This window comes from Callospermophilus lateralis, chromosome 19 (assembly GCF_048772815.1).
Source record: "Callospermophilus lateralis isolate mCalLat2 chromosome 19, mCalLat2.hap1, whole genome shotgun sequence".
Lineage (NCBI taxonomy): Eukaryota > Metazoa > Chordata > Mammalia > Rodentia > Sciuridae > Callospermophilus > Callospermophilus lateralis.
Window position 1 is genome coordinate 38034397 of NC_135323.1, and position 22207 is coordinate 38056603.

Sequence of the window (22207 nt, forward strand, 5' to 3'; positions counted from 1 at the left end):
TACTGCTGCTCTCATCAGAGCAGCCAGCTCCTTCTCAGTGCCATTTTCTCCACACCAGAACTCCTATGACTCAGAAAATAACCCGGCTGTTTTGTTGCTTAGAGCTTTCTAGAAATATGCTGGTCACAATTTTTATACTGCCTTTGCTTAAACATCCTACAAAAGCATGCATTTAGAAAAAGTTATCGGATTACTCTGCCTGATCACTTAATCTTCCACATCATAATAAGCAATTATACCCTCACTAAGCATCTGGCAACAGATGGGACAGTGCCCAGTGCATTCCTACTTGAGTCTGGAGCAAGTATGACCTCACCAATGCTCCCCTGGAGCATAGCAAACTAACCACCTGGCCATTCTTTGCCTTCTTCCCAAAACAATCACATGCCTCGCAGTGACTCACCCCAGAAGTGGTCCACTTTGGTCTGTTCACGAATCAGAGACTCGTCCAGCACGGGTGGCTGCGGGGCTGTAGTGATCCGCAGATTTCGAGAGCTGCCCTGGCTGGCGCCTGAGGATATGGCCTTCCCTGACAGGTGGTTGATACTAAATGCTGGCTTGCTTGCACTTCTGCGCTGCTTGGCTGTTCTAAACAGAAAGGAATAAAACACAAGTGTATAGACCTTTTCTAATAAACACAAAATGATTAGTTTACCAACACAAAATTTGTGGCCAAGAATAAAGACAGCATTTAAGGTTAAACCATTTTCTTATGCCTTTCCTGCTGCATGAAATATCTATTCACCTAAAAAAAGATTTTTAAGCAGAGCCCAAGAAGTGCCTCTAAAGTCATAAACACAAAATAATTCAGATGGTTTTAGACCCAGTGATCCAAAGTAATTTAAACATAAAATAACCTAAAAATAAAAATGACCTAAAAATCTATGATTTATAAGTTCAAACCCTTTCCTTTTCTAAAAAAACAACTGAACACACATAAATATTCCCTCCTGTTTTTTTGTCATTAGTAAAAATTGAACTGAGTTAAGTACAGCAAAAATAAGTTGTAACCTGAGATAATTTCTGCATTCATACTAACCACAAATGTCAAAAAGAGTAAAGCCCTTAAAAAAAATAGCATACAAACCCTTGGGGCATTGAGTTAGCAGTGGGGACATACAGGCCAATGGAACAAGATTCTTCCCTCCTAGACTCAGTGGTGGACAAAAGCCAGCACTGACAGCAGCATCCAAGAATAACGGCCCGAGCACAGTGAACCCACAGCTTGGTCTCCTGTCACAGAAACCCCAATGGCTTCTGAAGGCTGTAGTGCAGCTGGAAGAGCCTGGCACTGAGGGTTACACTGTAGTCAACTGGCTCTCAGCTGCTGCCAAGCACCTGCTGACTGGGCTCTACAGAGGCCTCCGACTCCTCAAGAGAACAGCCTCAGACAAGCCATGGGGAGCACTGACAGGTCCCTGGGCAGCATGGTGAGGCGCCAGTAGTCCCATCACCCTCCTGTGATCAACATAAAGGTTCACTGTCTCTAAGTGGCACAGATTCTGCAAACTTTGCTCCTTCTTGGAATAGGAGCTATGATGGGACAGAAACTTTAGAGGCAAATGCACTTGACAATCAAACACAGGAAAGTACCCAAACTGTACCTCTCACCATCAACTCACACATCTTAATAAACACACTTAACAACAGAAACCAGCTGTGGAGCCCATGATGCTCTGCAAGCCTCCTTCCCTTCAACATTTGGTGTACAGATGAAGTGCAGCTCATTCAAAGGACAAAGTGGACTTCCCTGGAGGACATGGAGCACATCTGTGCCATGGGGGTGAGCTGCCTCTCCGGAGCTCTGTCACACCAGCTCTATTCTGCAAAATATTCATCCCAGACACTCTCACATATTCCAGAATTAGTTTCAGTCTTTATTCATAGCAAAGATATGACTTTGTAGGATGCATTTGAGCTTGTATATGTGACACCAAAAGAACTTATAAGCTTGGTTTTACTTAACTGGTGTTGGAAGTCATATGAAGGCAAGACAAGCAGTGCTCACCTGGCAGCTCCACCCTGGAGGGAGGCAGCCCTGCTGGTGCAGGAGTGTAGGTCCACAGCCTGGCCATCCCCGCTGCTGTAGGTTGTGGTGACTAGGCGCAAACTACGACGGGACATCCTTGGAGAATCAAATACAGGGTCCAATTTGTGCTCAATCTCAAAATCCAGAGCATCAGAAGAATAACTTGAACTGGAAGGAACAAAATGTGCCAGAGATAAATAAGCTTATAGCCCCAGGGCTGAAACAAACCAAACAAATACATGATCTATCATGTATTTTATCATATAAAAGAGTAAAAGGCAGGTGGCACAAAACTATCAAACAGGGGCCTGATACGTACATCCTCACAACTCCTCCTTCAGGTGCAGATGTCTAGGTTTTCATGGCCAGAAGCTCCCTGAGGACGAGCTATCCATAAGAATCCCCATCTGTGGGGAATTATGTTGACAGTATGGAAATCAGTGGACACATGCTAGTAGACACCAGGCCTGACAGAGCAATAATAGGAGTGACCATGGCATGAAATTTAACCCAGAAGGCTAGGATGTCACTGAATTAGTCAACATGAGAAGAAAAGGGAAGGCCAGCCCCAGAGCCATCCACAGTACACTGTGTCTAACACTAAAGCTAGAGATGAAAGCAAAACCGTGAGTCCACGACAAAGCAACTTCCAGTACCTGCCATGTGGCCATTAGGCCAATGCAGTTAAATAGAGAGATATGTTGTGCTGTGTAGCTAGCAAGTTTCCCAAGTCAAAACACTGATCGAGTAATCTGTGTCCCTGGGGAAGACATGCCAAGGTGCCCAATAGTGGAGGCCACCCCTGCACAATCAAAAGAGGAGCTACAATTGTCTAAGAAGGAAGCAGCACACACAGAGCCCTGGCAGGGGAGACCCCTATATTCTGAATTATAAAGTTCCCCACCAGGCAGGCACCCCATCCCTGTGTCCACTCTGTAGAGCTTTGTACCACCTAGCTATCTGTTGGCTACCTGTTCTCCACCACTCTCCGATGTCACCATCTCCTCCCTTCCATCTGGAAGACCCGCTTCTTCCTTCCCAGAAATGCCAGACACTGTAAGAAAATCTCACCCCCACCAGATCCACACAACAGCCAGTCTCAGGATGCTTCCAACTCTTTGTGGTAGTTTTGTGTGCTGTCTTGACTGGCAATGAGGTACCCAAATATTTGGACGTAAAATTTCTGTGTGACTAGGAGGGGGCTTAGATGAGATTAACATCTGAATCAGAACACCCAGAAAGCAGCAGGACCTCACAACATGGTGGGTTCATACAATCAGGTGAAGGCCTGAGCAGAACACAAGGCAGACACTCCCAAAGCAGAAGGGAGTCCCCTCAGCCCTAAGCCTTCAACCTGGAACACGAGCTTTCCAGGGCTGCTAGTCCGGTGCCTTCAAACTGCAGCTGCACCTTTGGTTCTCCATCATAGCTGCTGACTCACCTGCATGTCTCAGGTTTGCCAGTTCCTTGTCCTCAGTCTGTCTCCACACACCTTCACACACACGTTACCCTGGTTTGGTTCCTCTAGGGAACCTGACTCACATACTCTTCCTTCCTTCTGCAATGGAAGGAGAATCCTACAACCAAGCCTATGTGCTCTGAACCAAGTTTTCCACTCTCAAAGAACCTTCCCTCCTTCTGTCATTTATTGCCCTCTCTCCTGAATCTCCAACTCTCCTTATCTGAATCTCCAACTCTCCTTACCATCAGTATCTACACAGACTCTCAGTCAATCCTGTGGATAAACAATTTCCACTCAGTGCTACACCCCTCCCCTTCACCAATTGGGCTGGCCACACCTGGCCAGCCCCTGCCTACCTTGCCTCCATTTCTCACTCCACCTGGCCACAAGTTTACCCGAAGGTCTAACTGAAGAAAGGCTGTAAATTTTACTGAAATTAAGGGTAGCTTTCCCAATGTAGAGACCCTACACATAGCACTTTCTAAAATTGTCTTTAGAATAGGTCCTAAGAGCTAAAAATAAATTACCAAGAATAACTTTCTATACTCCACTACAGGAATAGAGAACAGTTTAACTTGAGCTGGCACACGACAGGCCTCATGTGAACACACTGAGACCTGGAATTGTGAACAAAAGCTCGATTGTCAAATGTGAGCTTTAACTAACACTGTTAAGTATTTTTCTTAAAACACTTGCTAATTTTCTTAAGGTTTCCTTCACATTTTCACCCTTTTTCATATATTCTTAACAAGCCACTGAATAATGATAAAAGCACTTTCCCCATGAGCCTGATGCATCTTGCCAGGTGCCCAGATTTCCGTCCTGCTAGTCAGATCCTCACCAAACTAGCCAGGGCGGATGGGCAACTTTGAAGACTCAACTATCAAACTTTAGGATATCAGACATGAATTAAAAAGAAATAGCACCCAACAAAAGTCACACTCTTCAAACTGTGGGCTCTCTAAAAGCAAACCATATTCCAGGTTATCACATATACCACCCCATCTGTATAAATCCCCAAACACTGGTCACAGCCACAGACTTATTCCTGAGATCGCAGCCCTCAGGTAGGGCCTATATCTGCTGGTCACTTGCAATGACTGGGTGCTCATGCACAGGCAAAGCTAACTCAGCCTCTGTGTCAACACGTCAGTTCTGTAATCTAATGAGACGTGAAGGCTGCAGGTTTCTTCAGTTTCACCTTCTAACCCATAGCTGCCGGTGCTCTCCAGTCCCTATATCTCCACCAACTTAAGCAACATACGGCCTCATAGCCAGGCCCCAGTGGTCGCTGCACCTCACCTGAGTGCGTAGGTGTAGCCGGTGTTCTCCGGCACACACTGGGGTGGGGTATATGTGTGCAGCCGAGAGAAGTCCATGTTCACCGTCTCAGATCATGCTGCAGAGGCAGAGAAAGGGTGGTAAGAACTCTGATGACATGAGCCATGAGTGGTTTTGATTTCTAACAAAGGAGACAAGTTTTCTCCGTTACAAGCCCAGGGCTTCTGCCATATCTACTCCCCACTACACCCTCAGAAAAGTCATGGGAGAAATCCTGGGCAGGACTTAGAAAGCTTGGCACTTTCAAAGACATATTCAAAGTACTCAGAACCCTTTTTTGAAATAGATTTTTAAATTCCTGAAGGTGTCAAAATGTTCTTAGTCTTCTGGAATAAAGTTTTATTGTTATTATCTAAGATAGAACTAATTATTCCATGGTCAGAAAGCAACATTATAATACTTTATTTACTAGATAGCTGAAGTTTTCACAAGCACCTCAGAATCAGAAAACAAATTATGGGATGAATTTTTAAAAAAAAAAAGTTTAGGACATTGATTATACTCCCCTCATAAAACAGATTATTTTTAATTAAAGGGTAGTGAGATGGGCACAGTGACACATTCCTGTTATCCCAGTGACTCAGGAGGCCGAGGCAGGCGGATCACAAGTTTAAAGTCAGCATCAGCAACTTAGTAAGACCCCAATTTCAAAATAAAAATAAAAAGGGCTGGGGAGTAACTCACAGGGCCTTGGGACTAATCCCTTAAAAAGAAAAGGCAGGGTGTGTGTGAGCACATTGTTCTTCAGGTTGCCATTTTAATTTCTTTGGAATGACTCAAACTTTCCACTGGCTAAAAATATTCACTCAAGAGAACACACATGCAAAACACACACACACACACACACACACACACACACTCTCTCTCTCTCTCTCTCTCTCTCTCTCTCTCTCTCCCTCCCTCCCTCTCTCTGAATTTAAGAGCCCTCATAGTAGTAATGTAAATCAAAACCTGTTGTTGAAAAATCTAAGGAAGAAAAAAAAATCTAAATAATATCTTGGGCAAGAAAGTATTTATATATAAATGACTGAACTCTTTAAACTAAGACAAAAGTTCTTTAATGTGTATAATATTTAAAAAAATATTACCCAAACTCCCCCACCACCACCCGCCTTCCTTTCTTTCACAGTAGTGGGGATCAAACCCAGGGCCTCCTGTACACTAGGCAAGCACTCTACCACTGAGCTACACCTCCAGCCCAACAAATATACTTTTGAAAATTAAACACTCATATACAAATAAAGAACGCCGTGTGGGTATGCAAATGTGTGTATAAATGTTACTGCATCTCCTAATTTCTTTTTCGAAACAGGGTCTCACAGTGCTGCCCAGGCTGGCCTCCAACTTCTGGTTCAAGAGAACCAGGCTCAAGAGGCCAAAGTCTCTCGAGGACCTGAGATTATAAGTGCCACATTGTGCCCAGCACATCTACTAATCTCAACAAATATCACAGAACTTCTGAACATGAAGAACACCTGGTAACTCTTGGGTTCTTCTTGGGGCACCTGGCCCACCAATGCTACCAGAACACAGTAGATGAGCACATTGCACTCTTAGTTGGCTTTCTATTCATTTACACAATAATTTTTTTTGCAAGTAAAATTAACTATCCTTATTTAATTCATGTAAGGTTTAATACCTGTTTAACTGCCTCAATCTCCCCTTTCCTACTTTAATCAACACCTAGAGAATGTCAAGGTACAGAGTGTCCTGCCTCTACACTTGCTCTGAGCCGTTAAGACAGCCCCACTCCTGCTGCCCTTCGGAACAGAGCCACACCCCAGTAGCAATGTAATAATGGCTTCTGGCTGCCCTTGTGTTTGGTAATGATTCACTAGGCAACCATAACACTGGGATGAGTAATGATATCATATCCCATTACCATTTCATCCTTTAGGGTAGGTGGTCAACTGATTTGTTTTCATCCCCTCTTATTCACCATCAAAACCAAACTTCCTGCTTCATTCCCCAAAGTGATTTTCACTTTCATATTTCACTGTGCCCGCACTGTTTTCCACCATTAACCTAAGGATAAAAGTTTACTGATTCCAACCAAGTGTCTTCTAATCAAGAGTCCACTGGTACTAGTGAACCGGGACTGGCTTCACATGCCTGAAATCTGAGAACAATGTCATAAGCAAATGAATGCAGATGCCTGTAAGCCCTAAGACCATGAGATGGAGGCATTGGAGGTGTCCCAACATTTGGGTGATGCAGACACATGTGTGCAGGCATGGACTTGGACTCCTCCTCTGCCCTGTTGCTTACAGCCCTGCCTGTAGGCTCCCTGGGTGAGGCAAGTGGGGTGGGCATGGCTCAGGCTAAGACATGCACAGGAGAGTGTGTAGCTCTTAGAAGATGGGTGCCAGGGACAAAAGTACCCACATATATCACATGTTCTCATATGTGTGGCCATATGAGAGACCCAGGGTAACAAAGGAACCTGAGCATCTGGCGACACACAGGATCAGCTATCACCAAGGTTCCTGCAGTCAGTGGGATGTGTGATCAACCTGTGCCACATACAGCAGAGCCCCATCCCACAATCTAAGGAGAAATGTAACTGCCAACTCTGAATCAAATCTGTTGAAGAACCAAAGCAGCCACATGTCAAGAGTTCTACTTCCTATTTGGGACACAATAGCCTACAGAAGAGGGAGGCAGAGAAGGACCCACAGTTGGGCAAGATGCAGTTGGTAGAGGTTTGGGAAAAAGTTTGATGAATGGAACTACAAATATGACAAAGCCCATATCACCACAGAGAACCAGCGTGGACATGTGGTGACTCAGGCAGCCAGGCCTAGGGCAGGACAGCGAGAATAAGAAGGTAACTGTGGAGAAGAGACCTCACACTCACGGCTCAGCAGTTGTTGCATGTGATCACGACTTACTCTTTCTTCATTATTCCAACTCCACCTGGATCACATGGATCTTGGGTTTACGTTCTCCCATGAAACACATCAAAGCGTAACACTATGTACAGAATCCATCACTTTATTTCCTAACACTTGTAGATGAGAACATAGAGCCTGGCCCACCAGACCTGGCCTAGCCCGACCAGACCTGAGGCGTAAGGAGATGTTCTGGCCACCCTTCATATCCCAGAGCACATACATGTGTGCACGCATGTGCCACACACACACACCCCCCTCCAGGACAAAAAGAACAAACTCATACAAAGGAGGAGGTGTGGGTTCAGAATCCAGGAGGGAGAGTGACCAGCCCGTCATCTCTCAAGTGCCAGACAGAACTAAACTCTCCCCATATCCTTGGTCCTTCCTTCTACCGTTTTCTCCCCAGCTTCTTTCCTTTCCTGTCTTCTTTCCCTCTAAACACATCATGATAAGGACTCAGAATATTTTCATTTTCAGTGCTGTATAAGACTGAACATTAAACTGTAGGATAAAATAAAATGAAATAAAATTTTAAAGGACTAAATGACATAATGCATGTAAGGCAGTACTTGATAGAGGCCAAATACTCAAATGCTAACCGTAATCATACAATGGAATAACGTTAAATAATATATGCTTTAAATTTAAAAAAAAAAAAAAAAAAAAAAAAGACAACAACGATGACATTTCCCTCCTAGTTCAGCAATCCTCAAAGTGTAAGATTAACTCCCTGCTGCTCTAAATAAGCACACCAGTTAGTGCGCACAGCTCAGGCAGATGCACAGCACTGGCTCCTTACAGACACATCTGAACACTTGGGGGTGAGATTCAGTGACATTAGTTCTACTGGTGGCTAAAGGAAGTGCTCAGTGTCTCTACTTCCATTAGGGTGGGGGCTGCTGGGGTGGGGCTTCAGTCTCAGACTCAGGAGAGGAATCTGCATTCACAATCTGAATAGCAATGACTCCAACTGAAAAATGGATTACAAATATTTTCAATGGCATCAGAAGATCTTGGAAAGAATCTCTAAGTCAACAAGTTTGCAAACAGACACATTACAGGAGAGACCCCTATCTTTAGGCTTCACTCTCCTTGCTCCTGCAGTGCTCTCCTGCAGCCCTGTGTCAAGTGTCATGTTGCTATCAACACAGCTATCAAGCTGTGTTCCTTATGGGTGCCTTGGATTCTATGAAAGGGATGACTAACTTGAACCCAATTTTGTGCAGAACTCAGAAACAGGAGCTGGGCCTGCCTCATCTCAGAGAGCCCCGTGGCCGAGGTTCCTAAAAGTCAGCTCACTGACCAATGGAGGATCCCAGAGGGACCATGAAGAGCCGGCACCTCAGAAAACACACACTTTGGGAGATGCAGCCTAGAGAGACATCTTTGAGTAAAGGAGAATACATTGCTACCTGTCACCTAGGCAGGGCTCTCCCTTTTGTCCTATGTTTTCTGGTGCCAAGAGAACATGGAACTCAATGACAGGCAAAAGGAGAGCAGACCTAGGTTCCAAATCTAAAGAAATATCTTTATAAATATGCATGTTCTAGCATGGTTTTAAAATTAGATGTTAAGATTCTTTTTAAGTTACACCAGGTTTCTCCTTCAAAAACATTTATCTCCTATATTACAGATCGTAAGATTCACATTGTATGGTAGAGAAGAAAATATAAAGCCCAATTTTTGTGAATGCTCTCATCAAAATGGGTTTTAGCCACTCACATCATATTAATCACTCATATCATATGAATCTTTACTATTTAGAATGTCTGCACCACCTCATTGCAATTCAGAAAACATGGCTGCAAAAATCTCAAAAAGAACAAGTCATATAAAGTTAAAAACAGGTTTGTTCTATTTGCTCAAAGCTAAGGACCAGGAAAAAACTCTGGTTCTGAAATAAAATCAGCAATCTTTTCTGATAGGAAACAATATCAGTTCCCGATATAACTAGAAAAGGCAAACTTTAGCGTACAATCAGTGACTTGAAAAAATGTGCCCTATATGTGTAATATGAAATGAATTGCATTCTGCCATCGTGTACAACAAATTAGAATAAATAAATAATTTAATAAAAGAAAAAGAAAAGGCAAACTTTAAATTTGGTGGGTGGCACTTCCTTTGGGCACAGGGGAATTGCAGTATGCCCGCCTCCTTTAAGATGGCATTCTTCCCTTATCCGATCTAACCCTGAGGCTCAAGTCTAGAGCTTCTCCAAGATAACAGCATTCTTAGTCCTCACTGTAATCCAAGGCACAAAACCCAGGCCCTACTCCCAGCTCCCCAGGAAGTGGCATCTGCCATAGGCCCCATCCCTCAGGGGGGATGAGCTCCTGATCCCCACCACAGCCTACAGTGGATGCTCACTTGACCCCGCTAGGCAGATGCTTAATCTTCTAAAGAAACACCGACATACACACAAGTGCAACACACACACATCCGTGAGTACACCCTTGTAACTCCATCCTCATAAATCCTTAACCTCTGCAGGGCTTGGTTTTCTATAGCAGCTAAACTGCTATCAGGCAATTCATTAATTATGTCCTTTACAAAGATACACTAAAATTCTGAGCAGCCCTTTAAGTAAAATCAGTATTAAGTGAGGATCAGTGGTGCACAATTCTGGAGTTTGATCTTCAGCGCCACATAAAAATAAACAAAATAAAGGCATGCTGTCCATCTATAATTACAAAAAAAAAAAAAAAAAAAAAAAAGGCTGGGAATGCAGCTAAGTGGTACAGTGCCCCAGGGTCCTCCAGCACCAAAAACAAAAAACAAAACCTTTAGAAATGTATAATATCGAATTTGTGATAAATCCATCTTCCCATGTTAAGGGATGTGGGGCAGCCAGACCCCTTGGTTCTTTTACTCTCCCAGCTAGAGGACCCCAAGGCAAGGCCAGGGCTCTAGTTATGAGCCAGGCAGCAACAGTGCCTTCACCTCTAATGCCACTGCAAACACAAATTGCAGTTCAACTCAGGGTGCAGCCAAAGGAGCCCTTTAACACTCAACCTGCTTAGCACTGCCCACCTCAGTACATGGAACAAGAACGAAAAATGAGTCATCATCAGTGGCAGATAACCTCTCACCATGCTGTACCGTTTCTACACACTTTTGGAAATGATGAACCAACAGGAAGAGGCTAAGCTATATGGGCTGTTGGCATTAAGAAAACAGCTCTAGGTATAAGGAGAGAGATTTAGTATGAAGAGGCATTAGCACATGTGTGCATCTCCTAATGATAAGGGCTCCAAACTTTCTAATAAAACCCCATTTCCTCCTACAATGACAAAGGGCCTAAGATCAAATTATTCCAGATTTGTACATGTTAAGTTCGAGGGCCTTTTTGGAATACAGAAATATTTCATAGTTTAGACAGAAACCTACAGTGTAATGAATTCCCTCGGGAACAGTGCAATTAGAAGGACTACCCACAAAATTTCTACTGCAAGGACCCCACATAGGGGAGTAGCCTTGCATATGGGACTGCCATGAGGCCACTAAAGCCATGAGCCCATGCCACCAGTTTGATAGCGTGTGTTAATTATCAATGACTTGAATCTTCCTTTTGTGTTTCTGGGCCTACTGCATTTCTTATGCTCTTAGGGGTTTCTTATTCCCATTTTAGAGGACCACGATACATGTAAGGTATTAGCCCTTTCCACATGACACATGCCAGGGATGCCCCTTGTCACTGTCTTGGCCTGGTCTTCCCTGGCTCATGTACTGCTTCTAGAAAGGTGCTCTACGCCAAGAGCAAAGGGATGATCTCTAACAGTTTCCTACTCAGTGCTCTGACTTGTCCATGTTAAGCCATTTATAATTTATTTGATTCATCTGTAATTCAAGTTTGTATACTGGGAAGATTGCATCTGGTTTTATTTCCTGTTGGACCTTTCCACCGGGCTTGCCAATAAGCCACTCATCCCCCATCTCAATCACCCTAAAAGTCTGCTTCTTCCTCTTCATCCTGCCCCTCAACCTGCTATCTCTGGCCAGCCCCTTACAAGCACTCAGACTGACTTCCTAGCTCCAGTATTTCCCCCTTAAGCCAATCCTTTATAAACTTACCTGAATAGTTGACCTACAAAGAGCTGCTTTATTTTCTAATAAAGAAATATTTTCTAGCCGCTTTATTTCCTATCCCTGGGTCTAGCTATGCCCAAGTGATGGCTTACCTCTTCACCCTAAAGACTCAGTAGTGACATCACCTTCAGGAAGCCCCTTGGACCCCAGCCTCCAGCCCAGTGAAGTGCCTAGCTAATGCTTCCCAGCATTTCTGTTCATTAACACAAACCCTAACCACTATTTAGTAATGAGTATCTCCAATTAGACTCTGAACTCCAAGGGCAGGAATTGTGAACTGTTTTCCTGCAGGTCTAACACCCAGTGGTGGGACACTGTGTAAGTGCCTACAAAGCAGGAGTACTCATCATTATGCACTTGACTTGCTTTGCTATTAAGCTGAAAATACTCACCTCCCCCACCACTCTCTGCTTCTTATCTGATTACACTCTGGGAAAATCTTGTTCAAAGTGCTATAAGAACTTATGAAAGCAGAACGGTCATGTGTACATGGGCCTCTTTATTCCTCCTCCTAATGGATTCATGCAGCCCAAACTGGTGGGTCAGCCATTTCATTTCCAACCATAACTGGGAATGGTAACAAGAGCAGCAACCACAGGATTTTATTTGTCTCATGAACACAGCTCATCCATTCATACTTTTTTTTAGATCACCCTTCCCTTTTGCTATTCTGTCTTTTCAAACAGGAAGCACCAGGCTAAAGGTGAGTACTCTCTAGTCCTGAAGAGGTTTGCAGCATGAATATAAATGGCAAACAAAGCAATCAGAAATTGATGTTTTTCATATTCCAGATATAGCTCCCATATTCCAATCATGAAAATCAGGGAAAACAGAATGACTAAGAAAAAAGCAGCCAGACAATGGGCTGCTTTCCTTTTAAACCCCACATGCCCCAAGGGAACCCTCTCACTTTCACTGGCAGCCACTGGTCTAGAATGAGCACCTTTACACCAATTTATAACCTGAAATTTAATTTTGCACAAAGGTCAAAGAGCACCATTCACAGAGATCTTATCTCCTACACTGAAATTTGCAATCTATAGCCATTCACTGGTGCCTCTAGGAACCAAATGAAAACTATGGACCACATGTGTGCTTACTTACAGCTAAAGTTGAGCAGCAAAACTGGTTATTGTGTTATACAAGCTGCTTAATGAAACAGAGCAAATTATAACCTATAACATAATAAACAGCCTTATAGGCAGCAGTACCATGTTCCATATTTTTCATCTGTCGCCTCCTCATTTATTTTGGCCAATGAAGTAAACTGTTCACAATCAGAGCTAGCATTCCCAGATTCTCTACCTGAATTTGAGTGTGCAAGTAGTCCCCAAAAGCAGTGAGTTCCAAATTTAGGGAGCAAGGGGGGAAAAAAAGATAAGAGCCGATTTCAAAAAACTAAATATCAAAAACCCTCTTACAGGGAACAAAGGGCCACAACCTCCTGCTCTGAAACTTCACAGAATTCTGGAGGGCTCAGGACCACATGCCCGTGGCCTTAGGAAATCCCTATAGTTCCCTGGATTTGCCTCCTGTGAGAAGACCAGGGAAGAATGAGCCGCAAGGCTGAATGGAGGCCTCCTCAGGCACCACTAACCCCAACCCCAACCCCAACTTCTCCTAACAATGTGCCTGCATTTATTGTGAGCAAATTCAGGTTGGCTTTGTTTCCAGGATCTGGAAAGGCTATAGGCAGATTATTTAGGAGGCCATTTGACTGTCATAAACTCAGAACCAAGAGACAATGGTTATGAGCTGACAACATACACCATTAAATACCAGCATTCTTTGAAAATAGGTCACCAGGAATTTCCAGTTAAAAATGTGATGAACACAGATGTCAGATTCTACTCTCTTCCACCACCCTTTCAAAAGAGGGCTGTTTTTTAAAAGACATATATCCATGGAAACAAAAAGAAAAGAGCCACAACAAAGAAACTTTTGGAAATTAGATGAATAAAAATTAACTTAGGGGCTGGGGTTGTGGCACTTGTGAGGCCCTCAGCACCACATAAAAAAAATATATTGTGTCCAACTACAACTAAAAAATGAACATTAAAAAAAAAAAAAAAAACTCAAGCCAGAATAAGCTGTATAATAAACTTGCAATGGGGAATGCTGAAAAATATCTGATTTCACCACAGGACTCATCCCCCCTCCCCAAGATTCAAGAACTGTTGCACTTATTTACATTTGGAAGCCAGGGTGGAAGATGGAGCCAAAATACAGGAGGAATTAAATCCTCAAAGACTATTTAAGACGTAATTAGGCAAAACCACATGATCATCTTAACAGGTGCAGAAAATACACTTAAGAATCCCACACTCCTTCATGATAAAACCCCTCAACAAACAGGAATGGAAGGGAACTTTCTCAACGATATAGGGGCATCCTTGAAAAGCCCACAGCTAATATTACACTCAAAAGTGAAAGGTCAAAAGATTCCCCCTAAGATAAGGATTTAGACAGGGATGCCCACTGTCACGTCACCACTGCAGTCCAATACTGTCCTGGAAGTTATACACAGAGTAGTTATTAGTCAAGAAAAAGGGGGTCGGGAGAAAGCAAACAAATTGAAAAAAATAAATAAAACTACCTTCATTCTCAGATGATATGATCTCATATATAGAAAACCCTTAAAAAAACTACTAGAGCTAATAACCAAAAGCAGCAAAGGTATAGGATACACAATCCATACACAAAAACAGTTGTATTTTTAAACTCTATCACTGAAAAATCAGAAAGTGAATTTAAGACAATTCCTTTTACAAGAGCATCAAAAAGAATAAAAACCTTAGAAGCTGGTACGGTGGTACACACCTATAATTCCAGAGATACAGGAAGATCAAAAACTGCAAGGCCAGCCTGGGCAACTTAGCAAGACCCTGTCTCAAAATAAAATAATAGTAATAAGAAAAGCGCAGGTGGGGCTGGGGAAGTAGGCTCCAAGGTAGAGCTCCCCGGTACTGCAAATAATAAACAAAAAACTCTCAGAAATGAATTTAACCAAGCAAGTATAAGACTTGTACACTGAATACCACAAAACACTGTTCAAAGAAATTTTAAAAGTCTCACCTTCCAAACTGAAGGATGGAAGACTTAATATTATGACGATGGCAATATTCCCAAAGTAATCTTCAGATTCACTATGATCCTTATCAAAATCCCAATGGCCTTTTCTGCAGATATGGAAAATCTAATCCTTAAATTCACATGGAACAGTGATGGGTCCTAAACAGTAAAAAACAATCTTGGAAAAAGAACAAAGTTGGTGGAAGCACACTTTCCAATTTCAAAACTCACTACACAATAACGTGGCCCTAGCAAAAGGACAGATATATAGACCAACAGAGCAGGAGAATTCAGAACCCAGAAACAACCATCCTACATCTATGGCTAACTGATTTTGACAAGAGTGCCAAGACCACTCAGTAGGGGGTCAACAAATGGTGCTTTCTACAAGCACAAGGATGACATTAGGCCCCTATCACACACACACACATCATGCCCAAGTCATTTAAAAATGGACCAAAGTCCCATATGTCAGAATCAAAACTATAAAACACAAAAGAAAACAGCTAAGTCTTTGAGACCTAGGATTTAGCAAAGGTTTCTCAGATGTGATACCAAAATTATGAGCAACAAAGGAAACATAGATATTCGGACTCCATCAATTTGAGCACTAAGAGCCAGCCTTCATGTATCTGGTAAGAGTTTGGTGTCCAGAATACAAAATAATTCCTACAATTTAACAAGAAGATACATAACCCAACTAAAACACAGGAAAAAGAAACAAACATTCTCCAAAGATATACAAAAACACATGAAATAATATTCAACAGCACAGTGTCATTTGAGAAATGCTGATCAAAACAAAATGAGATGCCATTTCACACCCACTAGAATGTCCACAATTTTAAAAAAGGAAAAAAACAAATGCTGACAAGAATGTAGAGAAAGTGGAACATACGTGAGAATGTAAAATAGCCACTTTGAAAAACTTTCTGTGGGCTCTGAGAAAGAGCTGTTTCTCAAAAAGTTAAACAGAGAATTACCGTATGACCTAAAAACTCTACTCCTAGGAATATACTCCAAAAAGTGGAAACAGGTGCTCAAATAAAATCTTGCACACAAATGTTCACAGCAGCACTAATTCTTAAGAGCCACCACGTAGAAACAACCCAAATGTCCATCAACAGAGGTTAGGTAAATAAAATTGGATACACATATACAGTGTAAAATTATTTAGCCATAGAAAGGAAGGAAATATTGATAAGTGCTACAGCATGATACCTCAAAGACATTATGTTAATTCAAAAAAGGCAGACACAAAGGGCCACATGCTGCATTATTCCAATGATAAGAAATGTCCAGAACAGGCAAATCCAAAGGCAATAAACAGATCAGTGGCTACCAAGGGGTGGGAAGAAAGAAAAATGGGGCCTGACTGCTTAATGGCTACAGGGTTTCCATTTAGGGTGACGCAAACTTTTGGAACTAAATAGATAGTGGTGTTGATTGCACAACACCATGAATGTACTTAATACCAACTAACCACACAATTCAAAATGTTTAAGATGGTAAACTTTATGTGCATTTTACCAAAATACAGAAAAAAAGCTGCGAGCTACCATGCCTATCCCCTTTCTGCTCTCACCCTCCAAAAATGAAGGGTAAACTGAGGTTCCTCTAGACTCAATGCTTCTCTGCATTGACAACCCTTGCCCTCAACTCTCAAGTGAGGCAGATTCAAGTGCCCTTCCCTGGGAATATAAAACCCAGTGAAAAGACCAAAAAGGATGACAGGGAAGAGCGCTGACCAGCCATCACCCCCAGTTGATAAGATCGAGCAGGGTGGGAGAGAGTCTATGAATAGAACACGAGGTCACTGTTCAAAAGGGAAAAACGCTCAAGGGAATTTAAAATAGAGTAGCCAAACTAAAATACAAGCAGGTGCACACCTGTTCGAAAAGACCGAGGTAATCTAGCCGGGGGGGAAAAAAAGAACATAAGTTAGGGCTCTAGCACCAAGAAGCCTAGCTCGGTGGCGCACGCCTAAAATCCCAGCGCCTTGAAAGGCGGGAGGATAGCGAGTTCAAGGCAAATCTAGGCAATTTTGCAAAACCCTGTCCAAAAAAAAAAAAAAAAAAAAACCGAAGGAAAGGGAAAAAAAATCTTTTCAAGAGGGCGGAAGTGTAGCTCAGTGGTAAAGCACACCTGGGTTCAATACCCAGTACCCCGCTCCCCCAAAAAATAAAGGAAAAGAAATCCCACAGTAGACAGGCCAGAAGACACTCCCCAAAACTAACGGCCACGAGTGTTCAGACTCAGCGCCACTGCGAAGCATCCAACGACGGACAGCGACCATGGACAACGCGGGCCAAGGCCCGCGAGCTGGGGCGCGCGCGAAGGCAGGCAGCCGGGACCGGCGACTCAGCCCGCTCAGCGCCCCGCCAAGCACCTGCGACCGTGGGTCTGTGCCACAGCGCTGGGCTCTGGCGGGGGGTCACACCGGGCTTGGGAGCTCGGGGAAACGGGGTCCGGGTTCTGGAGCGGGGCTTGGGCACCAGGGCTCCCGGGGAAACCCGGGTCGGGTTCGGGTGCTCTAGGACACTGGGAGCTTGGGGGCCAGGCTTAGTCACCAGCGCGCTCAAGGGGAACCGGGGACCAGGCTCCAGAACCAGGACGCTCAGAAAACCGAGGACCCGGCTCAGGCACCATCGCACTTGGGGGCCAGGCTTGGGCACCAGGGGCCGGACTCCGGCACCAGCACGCTACGGGCACCAGGGGAAGGGGGGGTACAAGGGCGCCGCGGCCTGGCCGCGAGCAGGGGCGACGGGTGGGCCGGGACAGAGACCGTTGGCGGCTCCGCAGTTCGGTCCTGCCGCCACCGTCTCCGCCCACTGTGAGGGTCGCCCCCGGCACAGGCGCAACCCCCGGGGGGGGGGGAACCCCGCCCCCGCCCCGGCCAACCCAGCGGAGCTCACCTGCCTCGCGCCGCCGCCTCAGGCCTGGTCCGCGCCGCCCAGGCCAGTCCCGAAGGATCCCGCCGTGCCAGCCAATCGCGCGCTGCGCCGGGGCCAGGGACGGGTGCAATACGAATGTTAGCCAATCCGGAGCCCTCCACCTAAAGCTCCCAGCCAATGAGGAGACAGCTGCGGGCAGCGGACGCAAGGGCCGGGCCGGCGCTAGGGAAGGGCAGGAGGGAAGGGCGGTACCCGGATTGCGTTGCGGGGCGGGGTAGGCGCGCCTCGAAAGTGGGGGGCGGGTTGAGTTTCTGGTGTTGAGATGTCTTGTTGGAGGGTCAGCATTTCCCCAAGGGGACGCATCGGAGGAGGGGTTTTTACCTCCCGGTCTTTCATTCTGGTGAAGGGTCTCTCGGGGAAGGGTCTTATCTACCGCCAGGGTCTCAGGTCCGGAACGAGGTCTTTCCCCAGAAGGGGCGCCCCTCCTCTGCGGTGCTCTCTAGGAGTCCTACTCCCCTCCTGGCCCTGCCGGCGTCACTCCTCGGTCCCCCTCCCCGCTGCAGCCTGGCCCTTTCAGATCCACCCAGCCACCCAGTTCTTGCTGCACCCCGCGCTGTGACCCTCCCTGTGCAGCTGCCCTGAGCTCCATCCCAGTGCCTCTGCCGGGGTCAGGGGCCCCCTGGACTGTGACGCTTTGGGACCGTGCATCTGGTGTCCGCCTTCGGCGGGACAAGCACCCCAAGAGGCTGGTACCTACTGGAGACAACGTGAACCTCCTTTTGGTTTCTCTCCTGGCTGCGTGAGGGACGTGGATGGTGGAGGGCGGGGGCGGCTGACGGCTAAGAATTGTAGGTCTGCCCTTGGATTTTCACTAGTGCCCTTTCCTACGCGCATGGGCAAATATGGGTTGGTTGTCTGCATTTTTAAATTGGAATATAATTTATAGACCATACGTTAACCTTTTTACAGTGCTTTCCTTGATTTCTTTTGACAAATACATGTAGTTGTATTTGTCTGATGCCATAATAGAAATATGGGACATTTTCCTCACTCCAAAAAGTTCCCTCCTCCCCTTGGGGTCACTGCCCTCTGCCCAACCCATCCACTGTCTTCTGTCCTCTATCCCTGCCTTTCAGAAGGTGCTGCGAATGGAATCCCTTCAACATGGTTTCTTTTACTTAACCTGAACCTTTTTTTTTTTTTTTTTTCCCTTCTTCTTTTGAAGTGGGCTGTCTCCAGGCTGGCCTCCAACTCCTGGGCTCAAGCAGCTAGCTCCTCTCACCCTCCTAAGCAGCTGGGACAACAAGCAGTTGCTCTTGTGGGCAACTTTTGAACCTCATCCATGTTGCACGTATCTGTCCCCCTTATGCACTAGTATTCTACAATTTGTTGATCTGTCCCATTTAGTAGTTGACAGGTTTGCAAAGGGCCAGTTGGTAGACATTTGAGGCATTATGGGCCATGTGGTCTCCATAGCAAATGTTCAAGTCCACATTAGGGAAAGTAGGTGCACACAGTTATGTGCCAGGGAAACTTCACCACAGGTGGCTGGCTGGCTCCACAGGCCCTGTGGCTATAGTCTGTTGGTGGACATCTGGGTTTTTTCCAGCTTGGGACTATTATGATAGAAGCCTCCATAAATCCCTTCACAGATAGACATTTCTCATAAGGACATTTCTCTTAGTTCTCTAGGTTTATTAACTGTTCCCTACTTTTCTCTTGATAATAGTTTGGATATACAAAATTTGACTTTTTTAGTAGTGCATTTGTTTCAGCTGTATGTACGTTACTGTTCCAACCCTAGATTATATCTCTTGTTCAATCTAATCCATAGGGGAGAGATTTTGACACATGGTTGTATCCTGCATCCAGAGCCCACTACCTGAGTCTCTTACTAGAGATGACAGACATTCAAATCCTAGGCCTTTATCCCTGAGAGTGCTGGCCAGCATGCACCCAGACTGAACAAGGAAGAAACAGGAGGTTTTGGGGGGCACTGTGTCCACGAACCTTGGTCTGGGTTTCTCGGCCTGGACAGCCTCACTTCAGAGGAAGACACTGGCTGCACACTGTGCTCCCATCTGCCCTACAATGTCTAGCAGGACAAGTGGTATGGCCATTCCCGTTTCTCAGCAAGGGAAACTGAAGCAGGCTCAGATAGCAGCCTGTCTGGAGTGAGACTGGCACAGGGACTCTGTGGCCAGGCAGGGCTCTCTGTCATCAAGGCCACTGTCTGCTGCAGGGCCTGGGGCAGCCAGGCTTGTTTTGCTAAGCTCCCAGGAGGCAGGAATGTTTATTTCTCCGTGATCTCACACCTCAGACTTGGCAGCATTTCTGCCTTTCAGTTGTAAACAGAACCCGATTCCTGAGAGAGGAGTAAGGTCAGGATGGGAAACCTGAGCCCGGAGGCTTCGTGCCATCTGGATTAGGGTGCTGCCCGAGGATCAGGGGGCAGGGCCAGCAGAGAATTGGGTGAAGGAAAATAAAGCAGCCGACCCTAGGGCTCCTGAAATTCCTTCCTCTTAAGGAAACAATTGGGCTTCTCCACGTGCTGGTCCTCAGCCTTCTGGCTTCTGGTTCCTGCTTTAACACCACAGAGGAAATGGTCTCTGTCCCCGGTGGTTGTGCCCTGCGGCTAGCGGGAGGCTCCTAGTCCTGCTGTGGTTTGGGGCGTGGAAGTCCTTAGAGAGTGGTAAAAGAACTAGGCCGAGAGGTGAGATGACCTCCCTTAGCCAGCTTTTCCAAAATTCAGAATTCTTACACCAAAGGTCACTACCAACAAGGGCTCCTCTCTGTTTTGGCTCGCCCTGCATCCCTACAACCACTACCAAAAGCATTGCTCAGGATGAGAACAGTCCTCGTTCCCATAGGTGGGTATGTCCCTTCAATGCAGAGCTTTGTGAGAGGGACTCACCTTAGGTGGCAGGACCTGGAGAGACTCCAGGAAAGGGTTTTCCCTCTCAGTTTCTGGCGGCTCCAGGCGTTCCTGGGCCTGCGGCCATAGCATACAGAGGTCAGTCTTTGCCGGGCTCTCACTGGGTCTCAGTGTCTCCTCTTTCTTCATTTCTCCTTTTACTAAAGGACACTTGTCATTAGATTTAAGGCCCTACACCAGGATGAGCTCATTCTGAGATCTCTACCTTAATTACATCTGCAAAAACCCTCATCCCAAGTAAGTTCATAGTGGATGCTCTGTCTTTGGGGGGCTCCTGTTGAGTCTCCTACAGGTGTTTAACAAATCTCCTAAGAGACATCCTGCCCCTGAGTTCTGCACTAAGTAAACCCGCTTGCTCTTTTTTCTTCAGCACCTGAGAAGGTTTTCTTTACAGCTTTCTGTACTCCCTCCCTCCAACCAGTCTCTTCTGCCTGAGCCCATCCTTGCCACACTGCAGAAATCACTCACTTGGGGAGGCCACTAGCAGCTCCCACTTACAAAGTTGGGGGCTATTTCTCAGGCCCTGGTGTCCCTTAACTTTTGGCATTTGACCCTGGCCGTATCTGGATCTCCACCTGTCCCTGGCTTCTTTGTGACTTCTTTTCAGGATCCTTCTGTCCCTCCCACCACCAGAGGTGGATGTCCCTGAATCCCAGATACAAATGTCCCCTACCTGCTCTTGGGTATCTCATGGCATCTCCAACTTGACATGTCCGAATTGGAATTCCTGGCCTCACTCAACCCTCCCTTCCCAAGTCTTCCTTCCTCACATCAATCAAGGACAACCTGTTCCTTCTCTTCCTGAGCCCAAAGCCCTGGGGTCCCCTTGGTCCCTCCCTTTGTCACGTACACCCTTGGGTGATGCTCTGACTCTACCTTAAAAACAGATCCAGGATCTTGACTGCCCCTCGGCCACTAACCCAACCCAAGCCACTCTCAGCCCTGGCTGGATTACGTTGGCCCCACACAGCTGGCCTGGCCTCCCTGCAAATTAGCCTTCGGATTCCCCAGGTCCAATCATTCCAGACCCAACCTATGGGGGCTCCCAGGAGAAGCTCAAGGCCTGACTGTGACCTTCAATGACCTCTGCCCTCTTTTTACTTCATTGTTTTTCAATTTAGGTAAAATCCATGTGACATATAATTAACCATTTTATGAGAATGTTCAAAGGTACAGTCACTATGGAAACCAGTATGGCATTTCCTCAAACAATTAAAAACCTGCCAAGTGCGATGGTGCACACCTGTAATCAGAGCTACCTGGGAGGATCCCAAGGTTGAGCCTGGCCTAGGCAACTAAGTGAGACCCTGTCTCAAAATAAAAAGGGCTGGGAATGTTCCCAGTGGTAGAGAATCCCTGGGTTCAGTCCCCAGTACCCCCCCACACACAATCAATTAAAAATACAATAAGCATAATTACCATAGGACCACAGCATCCAGCAATTCCAACTTCTGGCTCTATACCCAAAAGAATTGAAAGGAGGGTCTCAAAGAG

At 45.5% G+C, this 22207-nt stretch overlaps 1 protein-coding gene across 10 annotated transcripts in view; it reads right to left on the reverse strand.

The window, feature by feature from the left end:
• The window catches only part of Sun1 (Sad1 and UNC84 domain containing 1), a 42977-nt gene extending 25113 nt beyond the window's left edge, over positions 1-17864 (reverse strand). For 7 of the 10 annotated variants that reach the window (XM_076840250.1, XM_076840246.1, XM_076840243.1 and 4 more), the window contains exons 1-4: positions 17800-17863; positions 4794-4890; positions 2009-2197; positions 404-588 (exon numbers count right to left, since the gene is read on the reverse strand). In XM_076840250.1, the coding sequence (XP_076696365.1) occupies positions 404-588; positions 2009-2197; positions 4794-4870 (451 nt within the window). In that variant the 5' untranslated portion in view covers positions 4871-4890; positions 17800-17863. Of the gene's footprint in view, positions 1-403; positions 589-2008; positions 2198-2348; positions 2435-4793; positions 4891-14887; positions 15039-17799 lie in introns of those variants that run through there. The other 3 variants (XM_076840242.1, XM_076840248.1, XM_076840247.1) reach the window with 3 other exon arrangements.
• Between the last annotated feature and the right edge of the window lie 4343 nt (positions 17865-22207).